The following is a 24,430-nucleotide window of genomic DNA, read 5'->3' on the forward strand; positions in this document are numbered from 1 at the left end:
CAAAGCTCTCAATTTACTGGTCGATCTTCGTTCCAATGCTCACCTATGGTCATGAGGTCTGGGTCATGACCGAAAGAACGAGGTCCCGGATACAAGCGGCTGAAATGAGCTTCCTCTGTGGTCTGGTCTGGACGCCTCCCTGGGGAGGTGTTCCGGGCATGTCCCACTGGGCGGAGGCCACGGGGAAGACCCAGGAAATGCTAGAGAGACTATGTCTCTCGGCTGGCCCCAGATGAGCTGAAGGAAGTGGCGGGGGGGGGGGGGGGGGGGGGGGGGGGGGGGGTCTGGACATCTTTCTGCTTGACTGCGTTAATGAGATTGAGGACTCAAAAATGTGAATCAAATAGGATATCAGTGATTATCCAGGGTTAGGTGTTCCCTCCAAGACTGAGATGAGATGTTAGATCATGGGAATCTGGAGCTACTGCTTCACCAGTTTTTTTTACTGTTTTCAAAATTTGAACAATTCGAACAGAAAAAGATTTGAACAATTTAAGCATCAAGTAGCAAAAATATGTCAACCCCCCCCCTTCAACTTCAGACAGCCATCCAAGTAAAATTATTTTAAAAAATATATAAAAAATAAACAAAAAATAAATAAAAGGTTATACAGGCAATCAACACAAGAATGTGAACTTCTGGGATAAAATAAAATAATTCCTCAGGTGTTTCAGTCCACTGACAAGTTTGTTTATGAACAAGGCATTAAAGAAGATTGCTTTCAATTAATGTTTTGTCCCTGTAAAAGTAGACCCTTTAACCCTTGTGCTATCCTAGGCACGTTAACATTGGGAGTGGGGTCATCTAGACCCACTAGACAGTGCTCTGAACCTTTTTTCTTAAATGATTTGTGATCTTCACTGGTGTCCATGGATTACATGAAATCCTTCCACCTTTATCCACCTTTGTCATGGTAGGAAGAACACGTCAATGATCATCTTGACCCCACAGGATAGCAGAAGGGTTAAGTCAGCAGGCAGATGGTTTAAAAATGGAGACCATGTTGTGAAAAATATCTCCTCCCTTCCTTCCATAACTGCATGTAACCTCTCATGAGGAAGTGTCCTGAACACCTCTCTGTACCAAAGAGTGACAGTGGGAGGGGGGACTCCTTTATCCAATGTATCAAGATACATTTCCGAGCGAATAACCCTTGTGCTATCTTAAATGACCCCCCCCCCCCCCCCCTTACATTGACGTGTTCTCCCTACCATGACAAAGCTGGAAAAAGGTGGAAAGATTTCATGTAATCCATGGACACCAGTGAATATCACAAATCATTGAAGAAAAAAGGTTCAGAGCACTGTCTAGTGGGTCTAGATGACCCCACTCCCAATGGTAAAGTGCCTAGGATAGCACAAGGGTTAACATGGAGTTTCTCCAGAAGCTTATAATGTGCAGTGGGAATCTGTCATTTCCTCGAGGGGAGGCCCAGCAGGAGGACACCTGGATCCTTCTTGATTTTTAATTTGAAGATCTCACTGATCACAGATGAAATATGCATCCAGAATCTAGAAATTTTCCTATATTCCCAAAAACAGTGAAAATATATTCCTCTCTCCAAATTACAGTTTAAGCACAAAGGAGACAGAGTGGTCAGTTTTAAATACATTTTTTTAAAGCATCAGGTCTGTTCCGTCTTTGTCCATCTGAGTCTGGTTTGACGACGCGCCGCGTGCCAGGCCGGCGTGCTAACGCGCTCCACATGTGGAATGCGACCTGCAGGCTCAGAACATTCTTTGCTCCGGTTCCAGATTTTCTGAACGGTTGGTCGAGGTCGATTCCCAGCTGGGCTGCAAGAGTCATTTAGGAAAAAAAAGAAAGAAGAGCAGCTCTGTGCAAGATGCTTCTGATTCAATATCCAAGTCTGCACATCACCGGTTTTGATTTTTTTATTTATTACACCAACTAAACAGCAGATTTTATACAAGACTTTATTGATTGCATATTTCAAACAGGGTTGGTACATCAAAACGAGGTTCTCTCAGGTGACGCCCCTGACGTACACAAACCTGGTTCCTGAGCCTAAAGTCGTGGAGCTGAAAGTCACAGGTGAGACACGAGCACAGAGCAAACTGGTCCCTTTGTCAGAGGAATAAATAGGGAAGTGAAATGTTTGAGGCCCAACCTTTAAAAGAAAAAAACAAAGAAATTCTGAACGTGTGGATGAGCGTGGTGATAAAAATGTCTGTTATTCCTGTGACAAATGTTCCTGAAATCCAAACATTCTTCAGGTTTTTAGAATGAAAAAAAAACAGCCTGAACCGCGCCGACGTCTGCAGGACGCAGGGGAACCCACCAGAACACATGCATGTGCGTGCGTGTGCACGTGTTCCGAGCATCGGGACACGCAAACCTCTGAACACATCTACATAACAAAATAGAGTTTCGTAGAAAAATCGCTGAACAATACCTCAAAGGCAAAAATCAAGTGCTTCTGTGCAACATTTTTCCACAGTGGACAAAGGTGTCAGTTTATTTGACCTTTAAGGCTCCGTGGACCGCCGCCCGCTATCTGGGGGAGAGGGGGGGGCTGGAGAAGAGGCCCGAGTTGCGAGGCGACTGAAGGCAGAAGGAGCCGGGCGGCGAGGAGGGGGACGTCCTGCGGGGGCTGCTGGGGTCCCCGTTGTGCAGCTTCCAGAGCAGCTCCTCCTTCTCCATGGACAGGCGCTTGTTCACCTTGGACTCCTTGGACAGCGACTCCTGCAGGACGGCCTGCTCCGTGGACAGCTGCCTGTGGAGCGGCAGCACAGCAGGCCCGTTACGGCGTTTCCAGGATGGATTATGGGTAATTTTCTTTAGGAAACAAACGTCTAAGAATAGCATTTCTGGAAAGCACTTTTCAAATGTTTCTGAAATCTCATTCAGGCGTTTATAAAAAAAATGTTATGGTTAAAACCTTTTTAAAAAAAGCCACTACAATGAAAAGCTGTTCTTAACTTTTGTGTTTGCTGCTATAGACGTTTTTAAGCCCACCGTATGTTCAAAGCGCACGGCCATCAAACACGCGTTGAAAGTTAAACGAGTTGACCAATCAGGGAGTCTTGGTCCTGATGTCCTGGTAGCTTTTTCTTGTTTTTTGTTTTAAATCACAGAAGTTCCAAGCTTTTGAAAATTGATCATAGAGGAAAAATGAATCAATGTGGTTTGTGCCCGGCTGGAAATCAATGGTTGTGTCCGAATTCCCTCACTACTCACCATCTAGTGCAATATAAAGTGAGTTCGCCATTTTCTAGTGCTGTCTGAATCTACATTTCCAAAATTGAGTGTCCTGGAAATTTCCCAGAAGTCTCTGCGAAAAACAAGTGTGCATCGATGCTCACTAGATCGTGAATATAGACCACAATGCATTGCGTCAGACCATTTTTTGCCAAAAAGCATGGTGTCCGAATTCTTTAAAACCAAGGGCACTAGATAGTTTTGTAGTAGTTAGGGGTTAGGGCGGGAATTCGGACACAGCCTATGACTCCAAATCTTTCATAAATCAGAATAGAGCTGTGAGAGAAAGACATTGGAGTCAGATTTTCAATGCTTCCACATTTTTCACCCCCAGCTGCGAGTACCTGTGCTAGTATCAGTAGTGACAGTCCAGAGTGAACGCCGTAGGCTAAAAGCATTTAGCGCGTTCTTGAACGTGCGTCGCATGTGAGCGGCGCTTCCTCTGCCTTCCTGTCAGTAGCAAAAACTGACACACACATGCAGAAAGTCTTATCCGAGTACAAGTCGCACCCCGGACAAACCATGAGGAAAAAAAAAACCTGCAACTTATACGCCGAAAATAAAGGGAAGGGAAGAGGGGAGGGGTTGCTCCACCTCAACAATTCAGAGGTGAATTTCTATGACCTCTTGCTGCTCTGCAGAAACTATAATATGTTAGGTTGACTAGAAAATAACACTATTATAATATAAAAGACCACTGGAAACACTTTTACAAAAGTGAAAAAGATGTTGAGAGTGGGGATTTAAACCATACATTTAACAAAAATCTCTATTCCTTGGATACGTGTCAATCTCAGGCTGCTTTGTTCTTACTTTTGTTTTATTCTTTTTTTTCCCCTGTGATTAAAAAAACCTTCTCCAACTGTTAAAACAAAAACGCTTTTTATTTTAACCTCTCTACTAAAATAGCGCAGATGAATGATCATCCTCCATGATTCTGGAGGGTTCATACCGAGACAGAGCAGCATGTCTTTCCATTCGAGCCTTCAGGTCTTCGTTCTCCTGCTGGGCCTTCTTTAGGCTCTCGTCCAGCTTGACGTTTCTCTCCGTCTGTCGCAGAGAAACCATCAAGCAGTGAAGCAGCAACAAACAAACCCACATTCAAACTCCAGATTTCTTTGGGACCACATTCTGACCAGCTTTTCAAAGTCCACCAGTTTTTTCTCCTGCTGGTGGAGCTGCTCGGTTTTCATATCCAGGACAACTTTGAGGCTCTCCAGCTCCTGCTCCAGATACAGGATGTGCGAGTCCTTCTGCACAACACAACACTCAGTCAACACAATTGCGTTACCTGTAGTGCCCCGCTGTGCAGAGACCAAAAGATGAAGAGGAGGGACTGCTTCGTCTTAAAGCGGCACTTCAGCCGAATTCAACTCCACGTAGGGGGGGCAGCGTTCCCACTGACCCCTCCCTCTGTGGCTTAGATTAAAACTTTATTGATTTAAGACTTTATTGATCCTGAGGGGAAATTGCATTGCTGTCCATTAGTCCCACTTAATAAAAAGCACAAAAATGAAACTAAAAAGCAACAAGAATCATTAAAGTTGTATTGAAAAATAAAAAACTGCATAAAAAGTGCTTTAATAAAGTGAGTTGCCACACAAACGGCACCAGAATCCAGGGGGGGGGGGGGGGGGGGGGGGGCACGCTTTGGTACCTGACTGGTTTCAGCCAGCTCTCTCCTCCTCTGCTGCTCCACCTCCAGCTTCTTGGTGAGCAGAGCTTTCTCCTCCGTCAGCTCCTGAACCTGTTTCTGTTCATACAAACACAGAAACAGAAATGTTTTCTTCTCTTTGAGAAAATAAACAAAAAAACATTGAATAAAACACAGCTTACTCACAAACAGAGCAACTTCAGCATCTTTGAAGGACTTGTCCAGAGTCTGCAGCTCCTGGCTGTGTGTCTTCCTGAGCTCTGAAACATTGACGTTTCCGTAAGGCGTCAAGAGTCACGAGGGGGCGGGGCTACACGTGTGACCGATCTCACCTTCTAGCGTCTTCTCCTGCTGCTGTCGAACGGCCTGCAGCTGCTGCACGTGCGCGCTCTCCAGCTCCAGCTTCACAGCTTCATGATGGGCTCTCAGCTCGTCAATCTGTAAATAACAAAAGCAATAATGTCTTTTTGTTTGTTACTATCAGTAGGAGAAGCGTGTGAGCGTTTGACAGAAACACTCCTGTTTTCGGTTTTTATTTAGTGCCATTTTACATAATATAAATAACGCATAAATGTGATAAAAATATATTTAGTTCAGAGAAACACTATCTATAGTCGTCTCTTGACATATAACAGTTCACCCGTTGTGGGACCACTTTATAATCACACAAATGTGAGTTTTCTACATGTATGTTTGTGTCCATTTCACAGCATCGTCGAGGAAAGCAGACAGACTGAGGAGCCTAACGAAGCTACACCTGCTGCTGCGCGAGCGTCCGATGCTTGGCGGCCTCCTCCTGGTGGCGGAGGTGGACGTCGTCCCGCTCTGCCTGGTAAAAGGCCTGCAGCTTCTGCTCCAGCTCCAGCAGCTCCTTCTGGTGCTGGTTCTGCAGTTTGTGCAGGGCGTCCTCCAGGCCGGCACGCAGCTCCTCCTTCTCCTTCTCCAGGCGGTCACATGAGGCCACAGAACCGACTGTGCAAAAAACACAAAACAAACGCTGAAAACAGACAAAGAAGAAACGGGAACTTTGGTTTGGGAAATCCAGTCGTTCTGATAAAAGTCTCTAGAAAAAGATGGAAACTGGAGAAGCACTTATGGAAAAACAGTCACAATAAGACTAAACCATAACGAGGTTTCAAATTGGAAATCTTTTTTTGTGGTTTGTTTTCTACGACTCAAAGGTTATTTTCTGCCCTGCAGAGAGAGTCATGAATGAAAATAAATTATCTCCAATCATTTGACTCCAATTCTGTACAAAAGAAGCTTCATAATTCAGGAAGAAAAAGGTCAAGACTTTGTCTGAGAAACTGAAGTTTAGAGCATTGAAACGTGAATGTTAAAGGGAATCAGTTCAGATGTTTTAAGGGCTTTCGGGTTTTTCCTTTAAACTGTATAAATGAGTAAGAACCAGGGAAGCAAAATATTTCAAAATAAGAGTTCAACAATCCACAATCTGACAACGGTTGCCATGGTAACATCAGGAACATCTATTAAAAGACCCACTCTGATGACAATGGTGGGACTTAAAAAAATGTGGCTTGAACCGCAAAAAATACAGACTCAAACGTTAAGTTTAAGTGATTTTAACAAAGAAAACGGGTTTAAAAAGTTCAGCAAAAGAAATGGGATCTAAAGTATTTGGTTCTAAAGTTAACAGGGAGAAGTTTACGTCACAGCAAACAAAACATTTGGCTTTTACAGTCAGGTGGTTGTTTAACCCTTTAACAGGAACAAAGTAAATCACTTCTCTGTAAAAACACTAAGAAAGCAAACGCATGAGGACAGACATAACACCGACGCCTCTGTGGGTTCAGACAGGCTCCACTGCCCGACATAAGGTTTATTTGAGGTCGCTGACGGCGCCGGAGCGCTCGCCCTATAAGAGCAGTCATGTGGGAATCTGGAGGATGTGACAGAGGGAGGAGCCGCCCAGAAACGGCTGTATGAACACGAGGCTTATTTGAGTTACAGGCCAGTTCAGATAGACTGGCTATACTCTTCTAAAGAGCATTTTGGGTAAATGATATAAGCTTTAAATTGAACTCAGAGGGGATGAGCATGTTCTGTGGAGGTGCAGGACTCACCCAGCTCCTGTCGAAGGTGGAGCTGCTCCTGGAGGAGCTCCCTGCACTGCCGGCTCGCTTCATCTCGCTGCAGAGACAAACAAGCTCCTCACAGTCCCAGTAGCATCACACTAACAAGTCTAAATAAGTCATTCATTGTTATAAAAAGAGCATTTTAAGGAGATGACGAGAGATGATAAGTTCTTAGTGTTTCCAGCTTCTCTCAGCTCAGCCTCACAGTTAAGTTTGGATGTCAAGAGCTCCCGCTTCACTACAAATGACGACTTCTGTGAGCGTGCTGGTTCAAATCCACACTCCAAGCAGACAGACAGACAGACAGACAGAATGACATGACAGAGCAGGCCAACGACAGCAGAGCCATCAAGTTTACGTCCTCCATCCTCCCGATCTGCTGGAATTGAGTCAAGACAGACGACCGTTACCCGTTGTGCAGCGTGAGGAGCATTAAGGCACAGTCTGCTGCCAGAGCAGCCCATGGTCCAGCATCAGTGTGAGCTCCGGGTGCTGGAGCCCCCCCCCCCCCAGTAGTAGCTATGGAGACCCAGTCATCCAGAACGAAACAGTGGTCCACATGGAGAGGCGCTTCCTGCTGCGATTATGTCTGAGGCAGGACTGAAAAAGCCGCTTCTCAGGCAGGACTGAGCGGCTGCAGGGCGCTTTACCGTACTGCTTCTAAAAAAAAGAGGCTAAGGAGGAGGGTTTGAGCGCAGCCTCCCCGCCGCAGAGGAGCGGCCACTTTAAGAGGGAAGTGTGGGCGCAGCGGAGTGACATCAGCCTGATGCAGGACTGCTCACTGACCCACCCAGAGGAGTTCCAGGATTACAAACCCCCACACTTCATCTCCACCTTCTGAGGTCCTTCCAAAAACACAGAGCTCAGTCACAGTGTCCACATGCGGAAGACGTGTTGACTGTGCATTTTTAAACCCATCACATGACTCCATTTCTGCTTCACACTTTCAGAAGACACACGTTTGTAAAATGGAAACACACACACACATCTATCTTATCTGCACACCAGACACAGATGGAGGATTTAAGGTCAAGTACTGCTTTAGGATATCTAAATATTTATAGTTAACCTTTTACCCCCCCAGTTACACAAGAGCAGCACAGGATCCCAAAAACAGCCCTCAGGCTGCCCCAACATGTATGACTAAAAATCTAAAAAGACAGAGAGATTGGGTCTTAAGCAGCTAAAGTAATAATAAATGTATAAACTTGACGGATATGTTTTATTATTAGTCTTGTTTTAAAGATCCACTCCAATTCAAATGGTGCTTTTGTTGTTTTTAACTTGTTCTTGTGGCATTTTCCCGATAAATGGAGGAGATATTAAAGGACGTTAATTTCTGATGAACTGCTGCCGCTCTGCAGAAACTATGTCCTAGAAAACGACAGGTTTTTACATTTTGTCTAAAATTATAATTAAAAGACCACTGGGAACGCTTTTAAAATACAACCAAAATTAATCAGACACTTTAAGATACTTTATTCAAGGTAAATTCCTGTTTTTATAGACTGATGCAGCTTTTATTAGTTGAAAATTATTGTTTTTTTCCCATGACAGAAATAGTGAACTATTCATTATTTTTAAATAAAAAAGTGGTACATTTTCTGTTTTTTAATGACTGAATTAATGATGCACTGACTTTTTAAATGTTGTTGCAGATGCGACAATGACAAAGAAAGGATCGACTCGCTTTAACAATGTTCATTTTCAGATGTGAGTTTAAAGTTTGTGTCCTTTAAACTGAGTTGAACAAGAGACATATACATAAATATATCTATATATGAAGCCCTCAGGGGTTGTAAAAAAAATGATCCTCTAAATATAGAACAACACATGATAGAAGAGTGACGTCAAAACGCTATTTTCTACTGATCACATTCTAGTTTACTGAAAATAAAACGCTCAGCTAAGAACGACAGAAGTTGGTTTAAAAAATGCCGCCTTCCTGGACTCCAAACGGTTTTTGGTTTACAGATAAAGACGCTCCGTCCATCCAGACCGTTTGACTGCTGTTCTCAACCATGTCGGGCCGCCAGCTGGCACATTCTCACACCACCAGGACAAGCCTCAGCTTTCTTATCTCCCCTCCATGAGTGGCCAACTGATTCCCGGCTGCCTCTCATGATGGCAGGCATGCGCATTAACACCGGCAGCTCTGTGCATCCAACCCCACAGAGGCCAAAACGCAGGTAATGCAACCGAGTGTCGCCGTATCGACTGACAGCTGTTAAAAATAATAGCGGGCATGAAATAGTTAAAGCCCACTCAGTGGGAGGAGGAGGAGGAGGTGGCGGCGGCGGCAGCTGCTTTTCTGCCAGTGGAACAAGCGTGTTTTTAATATTTGGTAATGCGTTTGGTTTCACAACCCAGCTGCTCAAGCAGAAGAATATGAGTCAAACGTCAGTGACTCAAACCTGGGCCTCTCACAGCCGAAGCAATCGCTCTTAAAATAAAGCATTGCCACAGATTCTGTTCCAAATGTGTTGTGCAGGAATGAGCTGGAGATAATCAACCAGGAGGGGGGGGGGGGGGGGGGTCACATGTTTTAGATGACAGTCAGGTGGATTTGATCTGCTCGTTCACAGCCTGCGGTGAAGTGTGGCCTCGGTGGAAGAGAGTCTCACTGGAATGAGCGGATTTCTGATGTCACTCAGCGAGCGAAGAGTCCGTGTTGATCGGGTCACAGCAAACAAACACAAAGGTCACACTCCTCTAGATGAAGCAGCGGCGCTTCTAGTACACAACTGGTTAAATGCTATAAAGCCTTCAACCCATTGTTTTTCTGTTTCTCTTTCTTTATTCTAGTATCTTCCTCCATTTTTTGTTGCTTATCAATTATTCAACTATTCAAATGTTTCAGATTTTTCCAGCTAATACTTTTGGTCCTTCAAATCCTTGAACTTTTCAAGATGTTCTAGGAATTTTGCCTCTATTGAAATCCATGGGGAAGCCTTGGTGCAGAAGCTCGCTGGTTCGATACCCGACACTGGCATTTTTCGCAACAAATATATTTTTTGTTATCGTGCTGTTTTCAATTTATTTATGGTCAATTTGGATCATTTCTTTATTTACACTTTAAGTTTCATTTTCATCCAGCCTTATAGCATTCAGGCCTGCATTTTCTTCTGGAGATGCAGCTCCTTCTAGTTTGTTTTGTTTTTGCAGAGCTAAAAAAACCAAAACAATATTTAGTAGTTTATGAAGAAGTGACGTAGAACGTCAATCGTAGAACCACATTCAAGCAGCAGCACATCTGCGTCTTTCATAAACAAAAGATTTGATTAAAACAGAAAGTCCTGAACTGCCCTTCCCCGTCACAGTCCGGGGCACAAAGCAGCTTCATTCTGAGTTTTTTCCCCTGCAGAAGCCTGTGGCCTCAGTTTAATAGAGTTGCAGCACAGGGATGTTAAATGAAGAAACGGGAGCTCATGCAAACACATTCGCCTTCACTCCAACTTGGAGCTGAAACAAAACCTGGAACCTGATGGGACTTTACCCCAGTGCAGGTCCCTGCAGCCTAAAGCCTGGTCTGATCCTGGTTTCATGGAAAGTTAGAAGTCAAAGGAGATCAGCCAAAAGTTCAAAGAGAACGACTGAGACAGAGATGGACAAGTCTTTAGTGGAAAAGTACATGAACATTTAGAAAAGTCACAGGTCGCATGTTTCTGTTCTGTAAAATCTGTTAGCAGAACAAACAGAAACCAGATAAAAGGCGTTCATTTTCACAACTAGTTCCTTAGAGTTTCCTTTGTTTCTGTCTTGATTGTCATGTTATGACCGAGTGTTGATTGCATCTGTATAAATTCATGAAAAATGTTTGTAAATCAAAAGGATTACATTTTACAGGAAGCTTAATTTTTTTTATTAACAGAAAAAAAAAGGCTTTTTATGGTCCGATGATTCAAAACAAATATCCAAAGCAACAAGTGCAAACAGAGTTTGACGCCGTCTGTCCTAAAGAGCAGCACAGCTTTATGGGATTTCCAGAAATGAGACTTTTCTTACCTCAGCTAAGGTTTTCTGTAGGACGACGACCAGTGCTTGGAACCTTTGGTTACTGGCTGTGAGGAGTTGTTTAGGAGGACGGATGCTCTCGTTGTTCTGTTTGCTCTGGCGGACGCCGGCTTGCGGGACGCTCTGAGGTCCGGTCCTCGCGTTTGGTGGCGATGGCTGCAGCTGAGGGCGGCGGGAGCCGACCTTGGTTTTGTTCTTGTCCACTGCAAGAGGACACGAGTTAAATGTTGTGACAACACTGATCATCAGCAAACTTCCATCCATAACCACTGCAGACAAGGATTTCGCCCAAGCTGCTTCTGTCAGGTTAACAGGTAGAAAAAAAACCACAAAACACAGAAACTTCTGGATTGTTTTGCTCTCTTCTTAATTAGACAGGATGAGACCTTCCAGCTGCTCCTGCAATACAACGATCCCTCCATTTCTTCATTTCGTCTTGTGCTGGAAAAGCACAGGCAGCTCGTTACTGCTGTCGTTTTGATTTACATCAGCTTTATAAATAGATCTGTGATATGATAGGGACCATCGAGTCTGCCAGCGCAAAGAACATTGTCTCAAGGGTGAAACGTAACACAGAAAAATACAAGACTTTACTATTCATCACAACTTTGACTGGAAATCATTTCATGTCAGAAAGTGAAATCTGAGCAGCATAAACACAAAGAAGAAGTGAGGCTTAATGAGCAAAAAGAAAAGAATTTTAAGAATATCTAAAGACCATTTCGCATGAAAATCCTGTTTTTGTGGCATTTTTCTCATGATGGCAGACATTTATTCCGAAAATTTAACTTAAACTTGCACAAATTGTTGTGAATCAGGAGCAGCTGAAAAGATGCTGTTGGAAAAAGAGATTATTTGTTACATAGAAAGTATGCTGTGCGGGCCACAAACTCCCTGCTCCTCCATTCTGATGCATTGGCTTGTAGACGACTAGATCCATGTACGTATTTGGAACAGAAGTCCTTCACTTTCCCTCTGACACTAAAAGAAAATAAGAAGGTTTAAACCAGAATTCTGGATAAAATATTCAACCAAATTCAAACAGACGAAACTTCACGAGATTCTCCAATGAAACGTTGCAACAGCCTCAACAAATCAACAAACTGACCAAGGAAAAAAACCAACAACTGATGCTTTCATTTCAACAATGGGACCCAGTCTTACTAATACATGCGAAGCATGAAGTAAAGCTGTCAAAATGAGGTATAAAGTAAAGGATTTGCCCATGATGTCATGGTTACCAACCTAATTTACACTTTTTACACATTTACATCTTTTCTAAAAAGCATCGACTCAAAAGTCTCTACTTATTCAGAGTTGTTGATATTTAATACCAACTAAAGGGCCTCAGGAAACACTAAACCAGGCTGCCTCCATCTGAAAGGAGTACATTTACCCGACACTGCCCTCTGCTGGCCATCACCGGCATGAACCAAAGAATGCACGCAAGTTCAATTAAATGTTTGGAAAACATTTAAATAAAATACATTTGTGTTGTATGTATTCAATGAAACCTTTAAAAGTGTGTTAAATTTGTAAAAGAAAATAATAAAATAATGATTTTATATAAAATTTTAAAGGTTCATGCTGGACATTTAGCGCTAAAGTACAATAATGCTAAAAAAAAAAAACTATGACATTTGCACATTTGCGAACATATGAACATCAAGTCTGTCCTCGTCTTTGCAGTAACTTCACACAGTCTCACCTCCTTCAGCCACAGCTCCATGGCAACAGAAGACCAACAGCTTTTTCCCCAAACGCTCAGATTGCGAGTGGAAAAACATGTTACTCTCCGTTTCATTCTTCCACCCACGCTTCATCTTTTACTCTTCTGGGCAGCATGAAACACAGAGTGATTCAGGCTCTCAAAAGCATAGACTCCTTGGAGATATCACAACACAGCACAAAGCATGATGGGTAAGGGTGCTGGCTACAATCAAACACTTGTTGGGCTTTGTTGCCACAAATGTCAGTGGGAACCAATTCTGGTCAGTCTGATCAGCATTACAGAGCATGTGACTGACGGAAAGCAGCACAGAAGATGTGCTGTTATCTGCAAAAAAAGAAAAAGCAGCTTTCTGTGAATTCTTAAGTAAAAATAATTAATGATCTCACTTCACATCAAATAATCAAGGTTAGAACCGCGGAAAGTTACTGTGATTTAAATGGGAATGCTTTTCTGCAAACAGGAGCATTATAGGTAAGAGTCAAACTCCCAAATTGTTAATTGTTTTTATATATGTTTTCCTTTAACTCAAAGATGGAGGTTTAGGTCAGCAAGGTGGATGAATGAAAGCTGAACTGACTGCTTTGCAATCTGTAAACAACTCGTTCTAAAAATAGCTCCAGAAGCCACGGGCAGAAGGTCTCTGCTTCCAAAACGAAAAAAGCAGCGATGCCCTTCACTTAATTATTGAAGCACAGCGACCCACAAATTCAGCAGAGCTGCGTGACTAAAGTCGGCAAGATCCTGACTGGACTCACAAACCTGCTTGGAAAACCACGGTGTTCTTCCAGCATCCTGAAAAGCGCTGAATGTTTCGGAGCAAACCTTTGGCCGTCAGGCGAACGTGGATGTTTGACGGCGAGAGCTTCGGCGACCATAACATCTCAGAAATGCTTCAAAAAAAGCCGGTGTTCAAAAAAAGAATAAAAGACGGAAAACCAGTGAACTACAGCAGATGCTTCATGGTGGCTATGAAGGAGGCAGCGCACCCGTTTCCCCGCACTCTACAGCTCCAATAAGGATTGACTAAACAAAGTCAAACTGGTAAAAAGTCCAATGAGACCCCCCCACCCCTTAAACATTAGATGCCAAGTTCAAGATGGCAGGTCTCCCAGATGATAATCTAGTCCCCAGCTGTAAGCATTACAAAACACACAGAAGGTCAAAGTCAGATAGATGCTAGTGGGGGGGGGCAGATAGAAAAATAGAGGGAAAAAAAATGTAAATCCTTAATCCCCCCCTATAAATCCACCCTTCAGTGATTTTCTCTCAGAGCGCACCAAAGAGGCATCTGTGAGCCTCACGATGGCATCGCTTTCGCAGGGCTGGGATGCAAGAGGGGGGAGGGAGGGGGGAGGAGTAAACGGCTCATTTCAGCCAATAGGAACTCAACCGTGTCTCTTGATTCTTCCAGTTCAAAGCATCTTCCTACAGTATCAACACAGAGGCTGTGTTTAAAGGCCTGATGCAAAAGAACACAAAGAGGAGAGACCTTTTTACACCGAATATTAACGCGATCCTGCAGGGAAAGAAAAGTCCAACAAATGCCAAAGATAGACTTTTGTATAACTGTGGGAATACATAATAAATGGATTCATTATTACACCGGTAATATTACGTTCCAACACAGAAAGACACTAAATAAAGAACAATTCTTACCACATTCACTTGGAGCTGGTCGAACGAACCGAGACACATTGTTCCTTTTCAAAGGACTGATTCCAGAATCGGAGGTTTTGTTGGTGGAAGCAGGAGACTTCAAAACTCCTGTTGGAACTGGGAGAAGCAGAAAAGGAGAGTCATGAGTTTGGTAAAGTGAACGGATAAAAGTAATCCAGTTAAAAATAATCCCCCAAAAAACATGAATCAGGAAGTTACCCTACTTTAAAGAGCCACTCTATTGGGGGTTTTTAAACACGCTTTTGGCATTTTTCCAATGATATATTAATTAATTATATTAATTAAAGACATAATACAAAATTTAGCTTAAAATTGCATTTCTGAGTGTTTGTTCATTCAAATTGTTGTGAATCAGGAGCAAACGAAAACAGCTCATTTGTGAAATACACTGGACCCTCCGGAGCAATGCACTTCTGCCGCCCTGCAGAAACTATGTCCTAGGAAACCACACAGATTTGTTGATTTTGGCTAAAAAGATCATAATCATAACTAAAAGACCACTGGAAACGCTTTGACAACAGATCAAAAGGTGATTGAAGTGGATCTTTGAGCTTTGAGATGTAAACACGGATTTAATAAAGAGCAACGAGTAAATCCATTGCATTTCCACTGGATTTAAACCAGATTACAGAAACACACAGTTGAAAAACTACGAATGCATGAGGATTGTGAAGTCGTGCTCCTTACTTAGTCCGCTGCTTTCTCCATGCGCTGAGAGGAGTCGGTCTTTTACCACACTAGATTTAAATGGAGATGGTTCAGAAACGGCTCTTCCAACTGTTGAATGAGAAAAAGTACAATTAAGAATACATTGTGTGTATAGAAGTAAAAAAAAACAACAAATAAATACTTTTTTTCAAACCAAAAACTAATATTAACCCTACAACTATGTTAAAACCTAAAAATGAAACATGCAGGGAAAATAAAACATAAAATCCTTCAAACACGTCGAGGAATAAAGGTTTAGGTCAACATCATTTGCCATCAGCACTTACTGCTATGCAGCTTTCCTCCTGTTCCGTTAAAGGCAGCTAACAAAGGGACGATGCAAAAGCGAAAGGACCCAACAAGCAGGCATGTCAACAGAGTGAGGTCGCACTCAGACTCTGCGAGGAGGCTTTGTGCCGCAAAAGAGGAGCCGTTGAGAGTCCGAGCCGGGAACTCGGTCCAAGTGCAGCTTCGAGGTCCGCTGTGTTCAGCCATCGGCCTTCCAACTATGACCGCTCTCTCTGACCACCTTGCAGGACATCAGCTGCAGTGCAACTGTTGTTACTCCTCCAGGCAACGTTATGTGTTAAGTAGAGTGGAAGGGAAACTGTTGCCATGACAACAAAAGGAGAAAGCCCCCCGCAGTTTGGAAAACAGGCCTTCTCAGTCCAGGTGACAGAGTATCCCACCTTCTCAGGAAACATCGAACCCGGTGAGGTGAACTGCTCATTTATTCAAAACACCTATCTGGTATTCCGCTCAGTCTGTGCCTTTCTGAGGGGAAAATGTCACATTCATAGAGAGAAGAGCCAGAGGCAAATCAAGCTCTGACCTGAAATGGGTCAATATGTGAGCAGCAGATCCTCCTCACATTCCCCCAACGTGCAGCGAAATCCATATCTACTGTGTTTTGACCAGGAAAAACGGCGCCACACGCAGCTTTTTTTCCTCTTCACGCCAAAGTCATGACATATGTCGCTGTTGTGAGACTGACCTGGTGTGCTCCGGGCTCGCTGCCCCAGCTCAGCGCAGCCCTTCAATGATCCCGGGGTTCTGCGTGTGGGTCGGTAGATGGGAATGGATGGGGGGCCCATAACAGAGGGGCTGTTTGGGGTCTGAGGAGTCAGGGACCCGTTCAGCTTTGCCTTCAAGCCAGGAAGTGACCCTTCTGCTGCCTGAGCTTTCTGACTGCCTAAATGACAAAAATAAATTAATAAGTTAAATTAAATACGGCACAGAAAAAAAAAAAAAAAAACTTCTAATGAACATCAATTCAATGCACGATTTTTATCTTTTGATATTTAGGAGAAAAATATCAGTTTTATACGTTTTTATGATAACGACAAAAGTTTTCAATTAGTACTGAAAAACATTAAAGTTATGGTAACTTATACATTTATTAACCAAGTAATATTTTCAAGTTACTAGAATCACACAGACAGTCATGGTTCTTGTCATAACTGGAGGTTTCTGCTCTTTTTTCTCTCCATTTTTGCACAGATGGCTTCCCTAAAACAGATGTAATGAACGGTACACCAAGATTTGTTCAACAAATAAAAATGTCTGATTATGAAAAAGAGGGGTGGACACGAGACCAGAAAGAATTTGTGTCCAGCAGCGTTTCATTAAAACAAGTTTGGCTCAACAACGACATCTGCTGGTGAAACTTGGTTACTACAATCTATAACCATCAAGCGCCTTACCAGAGTTGTCCTTTAGTTGGATTAGTGGTGAACTTCTGGAGGTTTTACCCTCCGTCCTCCCCTGTATGACTGCTTTCAGCCTGACTGATAGAGGATTCTGTCTTTGACTTGGACTGGGAGGGGTAGGTTGGGAAAAAGATGCTCCTCTTCCTCGACCAGAAGAAGGTGCAGAGTGAGATGAAGCTTTTTTTGGATCCAGCGGGGCTCCAGCAGGTGTCGATTTGCTTTGTCCTTTCTAAAAACAGGACTGATTATTACTAATAAACAAACAGAGCTGGTAGCTGTTTATTATGACCTGGACTGCAAGCACTAAAGTGTTTTGGCAATTCTTCTTTCTTTCACACACTCAAAAACTCCCCAAAGTTTAAACGCATCTAGAATCCGGTGAAAATGAATTTTGAACCTCATAATGACCCCCCAGAAAATAATGTCACCATAGCATAGCAGGAGAAGCAGTCAAAAGTAAATAAATAAATAAATGAAGGGAATGGGGTCAACATCTCTTATAGGGCTAAAAAAAGAAATGAACAAAAAAATAAAAATCCAAATTCACTAACAAAACCAAAACCCATGTGTCAGAAATTTTCAAAGAAAGCTTTAAAATCATTATGGGATGGCCACAAGTCCTAAGGCTTGGTGGCCATTTAGTGGTAAAGTGTGAAATGAATTAAAGTTATCATTTGTAACTGCTGCGTCACAGATTTTAGACCAACATTCAGTGTTTCTCTCATGCACTCACCACCAAGCTGATCCTCTTCACTTCTCTTGAGAAGCTCTTGTCCTCCGTCTCTTTATGTTGGGGGGAGTTGGGGTCATTGAGGAGGAGTTGCGACACCTCACTGTCTGGGAGAGCAACGCTTGTCGTGACCCTCAGAGTGGCGACCGTATTGCGCTGTGGCCTCCAGGGGGAACTCTCAGACAAAGAGCGAGGCCAGGTGTTTTTGCCCGGGGCTTTGTCCCGACCTTCAGTTGAACCGGACCTGACCGGAGACTTGTTGGGCACATCCCTCAGTGGGGGGGTTCTAGCAGCCGTATGGGGGCTTGATGGGGTTTTTTTGGACGATGCGACAGCGGTTGGACTGCCAGGGAGGGCTGGAGGACCGGGTGCTGAGGCAGACTGAGTTGATCCATCACTGCCCTGGACTGCTGAGGCGCTGTCACTTGATGTCGGGTTGGGCCCACCTGGTCTGTTTTTGTTCTGTACATCCACAGCTTTCCGCTTACAGGATTGTCTAACAGCTGCTCCAGAATGTCCAAATCCTGGGTTGACTTGACTGGGAGCCTCATTCTGGGTTTTAGAGGTGGCAGACATGACTCTCCCCGTATTCTTCACTTTAGTGCGGTTAAGTCCAGCCGCTGCTCTCCCGTTTACTTCACTCAGAAAACTGTGTGGGAGCTGCTTCTGTTGGATGTTCTGTTGTTTTTTCAGGGCTTTGGCTTTTACTTCCATCGTCTTGACCCTAATGAGGGACGGCGTCACTCCCGTGGCCGGCCGCTGGCGAGGAGTGACGGAGACTTGAGGCCGTTTTACAGGTGGAATTTCTGGGCTGCTCGTTTTTTCCGTGCAGGGAGACAGAGAAGGGTGGCTAAAGATCTTGTTTCCGATGTTTTGATTTGGAGTGGATGTATAAATGCCGCCACGGCCTTGTGAAACGGATGCAGACGACACAAAGGTCTTGCACAGTTCTGGTGTCGTTCCTAGGGAAACGTTAGGCAGCGGTTCTCCTTCCGCACAAGACGAATTGCCGTCTCTCAGGACATCTGTCGGTGTTTCACAGATAAAAGTCGTGAAAAGATCTCCTGCTTCCTCACTTGGAAGAGTAAGAAGAAAGCTTCCGATGTTTTCTGAAGTTTGAGGAACCGTGTCATCTCCTTGTATGAAGGTGACACCGAGACACGGATAACCGGAACTCTCCTCAGACACTCCTGCCTGGGAGTCTGCGTAGACTTTTGGCAGACTTGTGGACTGCAGGGGGGAAACAGCGGGAAATGATGCGCCACTTTGAGCTGGAGAGAGAGACGAGCCATCCAACGAAGAGAAAACAATGAGCGACTGGTCCTGCAGGCAGAAACTTTTGCTTCTCATGACCATTTCCCCAGAGCTCAGAGAGCAGTTGTCCATCTCATCGGGTCCTCTGCAGAGGGTCCTGCCTGGTTTGACTTGGCTTTCATTTACAGGTGTGAAAACAAAGGCCTGGTTCATGCTAGACGCAACATGAAGGTGATTACCGGCATCACTGTGACTGTTAACCTCAGAGGAACCTCCGAAGAAGCAGCAGTCCTCGGTGGTGTCAGGTGATCTGCTGGCTCCTCCCTCATTCACGGGATTAATACTCTTGGAATCGGCTGACAGGCACCCGCAGGGACCATCGGGGGAAAGACTACACCGTCTGCCTCCCGGCTGCGGGGAGATGGTGCTCTCAAGCTCGTCGGCTGACACGCTAAATGTCTTGGACATTTCTGAGAGTCGATGGGATTCTGTCAACGTGGGGGGAAAAAAAAAAGTTTTGAAAGCTCTTGCTCAAAACGTTAATCCATCAAATTTGTCGGTAAGCCATCCAAGAGCATCTGTGAAAGGGAAGAAAGCTCATTTTATTCTAAACATGCAGCAGATCAATTCACACTTCTGTAACATCACTGAATTTTGTTGCAAAAGACGGTTAAGATCTCCACAAAACACCAACTTTGACATGATGCTTAGATTAAAAACAGAGGCCATTGTTTGTTTAATTCAGAACTGTGACCTTTGAACTCATCTGCCTTGAACTGTTAGTGCTGCATAATAAATGTTTTTCACATTAAGAGGAAAAATCCACACCTGACAAACCAGGAGTCTGCAACCTGCTGCTCAGGAGCAACAACACCTCCTCTTGGCTGAATACGAATCCAAATAATAGTATTTGTCTTAAAAGTAAGGGTCACTTAATTAGCATTTATTTAATTTAGAGTAGTTAAGTTTATAAACTTTTGGCTTTAGTGCACCTAGCAGATAGACAAAGTAAAGGTTTTACACCCCTGCTGACCTCAAGAGGCCATGTTCACTATACGCTTCCTTCAAAATGCAACGATTTCAAAAAGTGTAATTTCTTTTAGTTGTTCAGTTTGTGTACGAGTTTAAAGCACATCTGGTTGGTGGTTGTCTAGAGAGGAGTCGACCTAGAGTATTTTTGCCTTGCGTTGTTAACTTTTTGCTGTAGTACATTAGCTGCAATGTGATGATCCTGTTTGGCACAGGGCTCTTATTTTGAAAGAAAGTCATTAAAGCTTCTGTCAGAGGTAAAAAAAACAAACAATTTCATATTTTAAGAAAATGCTAGTTTCTCTTTCTATTTCTGTTTTTAATTCATACAAAAAAGAAGATTTATATTTAAAATAAAACAACAACAACAACATAAGTGCAAACTAGTAATTGTAGAAAACAAGCCCAAATGGCTTTTTTCCTGGTTAAGGTCGCAGACGCCCACCATAAACCGTTCTCTCACTGAGAGCCTTAGAGCGATCATTTAGCTTGGACTTGTTTAAGTGGTGAACTGACCCTGACCCAGTTCTGCAGGGCGGCTTTTGGGGCCACTGATGTGAAGAACCACAAATCAATGCGAGATTCTCCAGGAGTGAACAAAAACAATATAAAGATGGTTGCTTTCTACCCTTTCTAAAACCGTGACTCAGCAAATAATTAAAAGGCCAAGCATGATCTTCCACACACTGAACCAGTGGCATCATTTTTGTTTCTTTGTATCTGGAAAGCAGCTTAGCCATCAAAACCTGAGATAACCATTTTAGCTTTTAAGGTTATCAAATTATTAAAAGCTTTAAAATGTTTTAGTAAACAAACGTGGGGCTTCTGTTACACTAAGAATAATAATTTTAAAAATCTGTACTGTGTTTATGTAATGCTAGTTACCAAACCAATTAAGAAGAACTAGCTTAAAAATACTACATTTTACATATGTTACATTTAAATCAAATTAAAAAAGGCCATTACTGTCAAACGTTTTTCTAAATTGATGCATTTGCTTGATGACAATGAACAATAAACCTTTTACAGTCTTTTATTATGAAAAAAAAGTCTTTTCATTTATTCCAATATTGCACAAAAGCATTTCTGCCATTGTTTTTTTTATTAATTAACAAAAAAAAGGCCTTTAATTACACTTATTCTTTTTAATCATGAAAATTCACAAGTCAGTGAAACTTTAAAATACTGATGGATTTTTAAAAAAAAGGCACCGATCTGGTTCTAGGCTAATTTTACCGTTTAAAATCCTTCATTTGCAACATGATTGCTAATAAATGTAGGGAACAGGTTTTAATTACGATCATTTGGGACGCGTGACTTCAATAATGCTTTACATAATCATCACTGTGTTCATTCAAATGAGCTGCATTTTAAGTCCAACTTATCAGTAATTCTCCTCGTGTCAAAGTCAACAGCATGCAAAATGATGCAGAAAGACAAAAGATTCGGGGAAACCTAATTTCACAGAAAAATAAATAATTTGGTACACTGACCTTCATTATTCTCAATCTTTTCTCAATCCTTGGATAACCATTGAGAAATATGTGTATATATATATATAAAAACAGCAGCCAGATGGGTTTCATTTCATTTCAGCTTTTGGGATTCGATCCCATTTCTACTTTAAATCCAAAGCCCTAAATCCAGCCAACTGTTGGACAGGGCTGCATATCTGCTGCCATCTCACAACCATCCATGCATCCGTAACAAAGCCTGAATGAGCATGCCCCCCCCCGCGTTCATAGACCAGGGTTGCCCTCCCCTTCACGGAGTAACGCGACTTCTTTCTTACTGGCCTGCTGCTGCAGAGGATCGGCCTCTCCCGCCGTCTCGGCTTTCAGTCAACTTTGTGGCAAAGTCTGACGACGCACAACAGAACACCAGCAAATGGAAGTTCCTATTCCAAGATTAGAGAAACAAACAAACAAAAAAACACCCAAAAGGAAAGCATTGTTACCTTATCCAAGCACAGTGAAAGGCAAGTGAGCATTGAGAGCAAGACTGAGTTGGCATTCGCTGTTGCTAAGCAGCCAAAGTCCCTCTGTTATGAGAGAAAGGATCAGGCAGCTTTTAAGAATGGGACAGCCTGAAAGTGGAGTGGAATGACGATAGTGTGGGTACAAAAGAAAGATCTGATCTGACCTCTTTAAATTATGCATTCTGAAGATAATTTAGCTAAAATGTACTATTTCTGAGGCCAAATAAAACATTAAAAACTCTTCTTTGAAAATCTCTTTCCCGTGACAAACTGTATTCAACATCTTATCTGCTCAGACAGTGCCGTCAGATCTGAACACACGAGTTTGATCGGAGGAAGGCCAGTGACCTGGGAACGACAAGTTAATCTGGACTAGAAATAAGATACCAGTCACAAAAGACAAAAAGAAAGATCTCCACAGAGCCGTGTCAGTCACCTGTAAAATGGTATTAAATGGGGTTTTGTTATGTAATTAAAGCATTTCAACAATTAATCCCCTGGAGAGTGCTTCTTAATTCTTGAAAAATGTTTCAACAAATTAGGAAATAACTCAACAATGCTTGGCGAACAATTTTCTTACAAAGCCAAAGAAGTGATTGCCAAATAAATAATGTTAAAGAAACTTAAAAAAATAATAATCAAGAAACAGATAATTAAACCTAATTTTGCTAAAGCTCATATGGTGTTTAATAGTAATAGATCTAACAAATGGGAACACTAGAGCCAGACATTTTCTACACAGCCTTTGGGAAAGACCCAGAAGGCATCTCATAGCTCTGCATGGATGTCTGGACGTATCAGTGTCACACTATTAGTGTTACACGAGCTCATTGAGGTCTTGGTACATAGAAGAAATGTACCAGCTAAAAGCAAAAGAGCCGGTCAAGAAGGGACCAAAATCTATGTTAATCCAAAAAGATAAGCTTTTGGAAAAACACCAGCATGTCTGAGCGCTCTACAAACTGAACGAACAAACAATAACAAGTACACAAAAAGAGATTTGTAGGACTAGAACAGCCAAGCAAGCGTGAAGTGTTGAAGTGGTTAACACCTGACCATTTTTAAAAGCAACCAATGGAGGTCTAAAATAAAAAAAGATGAAAGTCAACTGTTCAGGCTATAATGAGAGTGCCAAAATCCGATACCAATTATACCAATCCTGATTACTTTCAATTATGAGAAAGAACGAAGAAAAAAAATACACTAGTCCTACATCAAAAATTGTTTTAAAGACAATTTTGGGGGTGGATTACATTCTTTCAGATAGTATAATCTAGGCATCTGAACCTTTAATACTGAAAAAAAAAGACATTTGGTCCAGTTTCTTATTGACCGAAACCCAGCAAAAGCCACAAAATACCACCTCACTATTCAGAAAAATAAGGTGTTTTTGTTTTTTTACTAGTAAGATATTCTTTTATAAATTTAGCTTTAAAATATTTACAGCATTTGAATGATAGTGCTGAATAATAACAGTGATAAAGTGATATATTTCTCTCTATATAATACTTTTAAAAACATCCTTAACTTAAACGTGAACGTCGAAATTCCTACTGTTTGGGCTGAATACAACAGCGACCCCTGCAGGTGACACGAGGCTCCTGCATGTGGGGCCTCCTAATTTAACACAACAGTAAAAAAAAAAAAAAAAAGATGTTTGCTTTAAAATTAGGAAGTTAAATACAGTTCACGGTTTTTACATGTTTTCTTTGAAAAATATTAGACAAAAAATCTTTACTACTCATTATTAGTTTACAAATACCTGAAGCTGTCTGAGGGTCTAACGGTTAGAAAGAAAAGAAATCGTAAAAAAACTAACAAAAACATGCTAAATTGTTGGTCGCTAACACGTAAACAACAGTAGAATGTTTTATTTATCAGGCTAAAATTGGAAGTTTAGGAGAGAAACTGGGAAATTGGAATTTAAAGGGGGGGTTTAAAAAAATCACCTGCTTACTGACTTACCACTGTCTTATCTGGTATTTTACTGGGAGTCCATAAGCACAAAGTGGGTTTTGAGCTAGCAACCTCGACGACGGTTCGGCGAACAATCAAGTCCCACCTGGTCAATTATCCTTTTCGTAGTAAACGATGAATTCAAGCAGAAGAAAGAAAAAAGAAAAAAAACAGAAGGTTGTTTCTGTGAACTTTGACCCCTGGTGGAGCAGGCGACGGCGGGGTTTGAAGTCCATGTTCAGCCGACAGAGATAACGAAAACCGGTGGAACGTAGATGGGATTAATTAAACGTTAACGTGCTTTAACTTCACCGGAACTAAACTTCAAAGAATCGGTCAAAGTCCCGGCCTAAAATTTTACTCTTTTTTTTTTGCATAAATATTAAAATCATTAAATAACTTCAAACAAAAAAAAAAAGAAATTAAAACGTTTTATTTATTTATCTATTTATTTATTTATTACAAAATACACTTTGAAAGTAGATAAATAAATAAATGCTGGTAGCTTATTGTTATTAATGTTCTTTTTGTAATAGCTCTGCATTGACTTAATAGTCTAAATAGGTTCTGAATACATTTGGATTTGTCCAATTTTTAGCATTTACAATTTTGTTTTTTAAATAGTTAATTGAAGATAAATCAATTGTTTAACTATGCGTTTTTAGTAGAATTGA

The 24,430-nt window shown here is 42.2% G+C and overlaps 1 protein-coding gene across 26 annotated transcripts; it reads right to left on the bottom strand.

Annotated features, from left to right (window-relative positions):
- Positions 1-1,876: 1,876 nt before the first annotated feature.
- On the bottom strand, positions 1,877-24,075 carry mtus1a (microtubule associated tumor suppressor 1a). 26 transcript variants are annotated; one of them, XR_013658667.1, is made up of 16 exons: positions 23,766-24,071; positions 17,543-19,371; positions 16,804-17,038; positions 16,095-16,292; positions 15,080-15,169; positions 14,372-14,488; positions 10,975-11,186; positions 6,958-7,024; positions 5,631-5,845; positions 5,206-5,311; positions 5,056-5,133; positions 4,877-4,972; positions 4,356-4,469; positions 4,172-4,269; positions 2,485-2,734; positions 1,877-2,128 (listed from the first exon to the last, which is right to left on the bottom strand). XR_013658667.1 is itself a non-coding variant. In XM_078954389.1 (16 exons), exons 2-15 carry the CDS (start codon positions 19,259-19,261, stop codon positions 2,512-2,514), a joined length of 3,564 nt encoding a protein of 1,187 aa, XP_078810515.1. In that variant the 5' UTR covers positions 19,262-19,371; positions 23,766-24,071; the 3' UTR covers positions 1,877-2,128; positions 2,485-2,511. The 26 variants fall into 26 exon arrangements, 18 of the variants coding, with proteins under 18 accessions (XP_078810515.1, XP_078810514.1, XP_078810510.1 ...); XR_013658665.1 differs by having other exon boundaries at positions 4,356-4,472; XR_013658662.1 differs by adding an exon at positions 21,619-21,719 and having other exon boundaries at positions 1,877-2,734; positions 4,356-4,472; positions 23,766-24,043.
- Positions 24,076-24,430: the final 355 nt, after the last annotated feature.

The sequence above is a fragment of the Oryzias latipes genome, chromosome 10 (assembly GCF_053564925.1).
Source record: "Oryzias latipes strain Hd-rR chromosome 10, Olatipes_Hd-rR_3.1".
Lineage (NCBI taxonomy): Eukaryota > Metazoa > Chordata > Actinopteri > Beloniformes > Adrianichthyidae > Oryzias > Oryzias latipes.

Bases quoted from the DNA above. Each gene is read 5' to 3' on its own strand.
- mtus1a (XM_078954385.1), bottom strand. From the start codon at position 19,261: ATGTCCAAGACATTTAGCGTGTCAGCCGACGAGCTTGAGAGCACCATC. The intron at 16,293-16,803 runs GTAAGGCGCTTG...TTTGTCATTTAG, and splicing joins CCAACTAAAGGACAACTCTG to GCAGTCAGAAAGCTCAGGCA. The intron at 14,489-15,079 runs GTAAGGAGCACG...TGCTTCTCCCAG, and splicing joins TGGAGAAAGCAGCGGACTAA to TTCCAACAGGAGTTTTGAAG.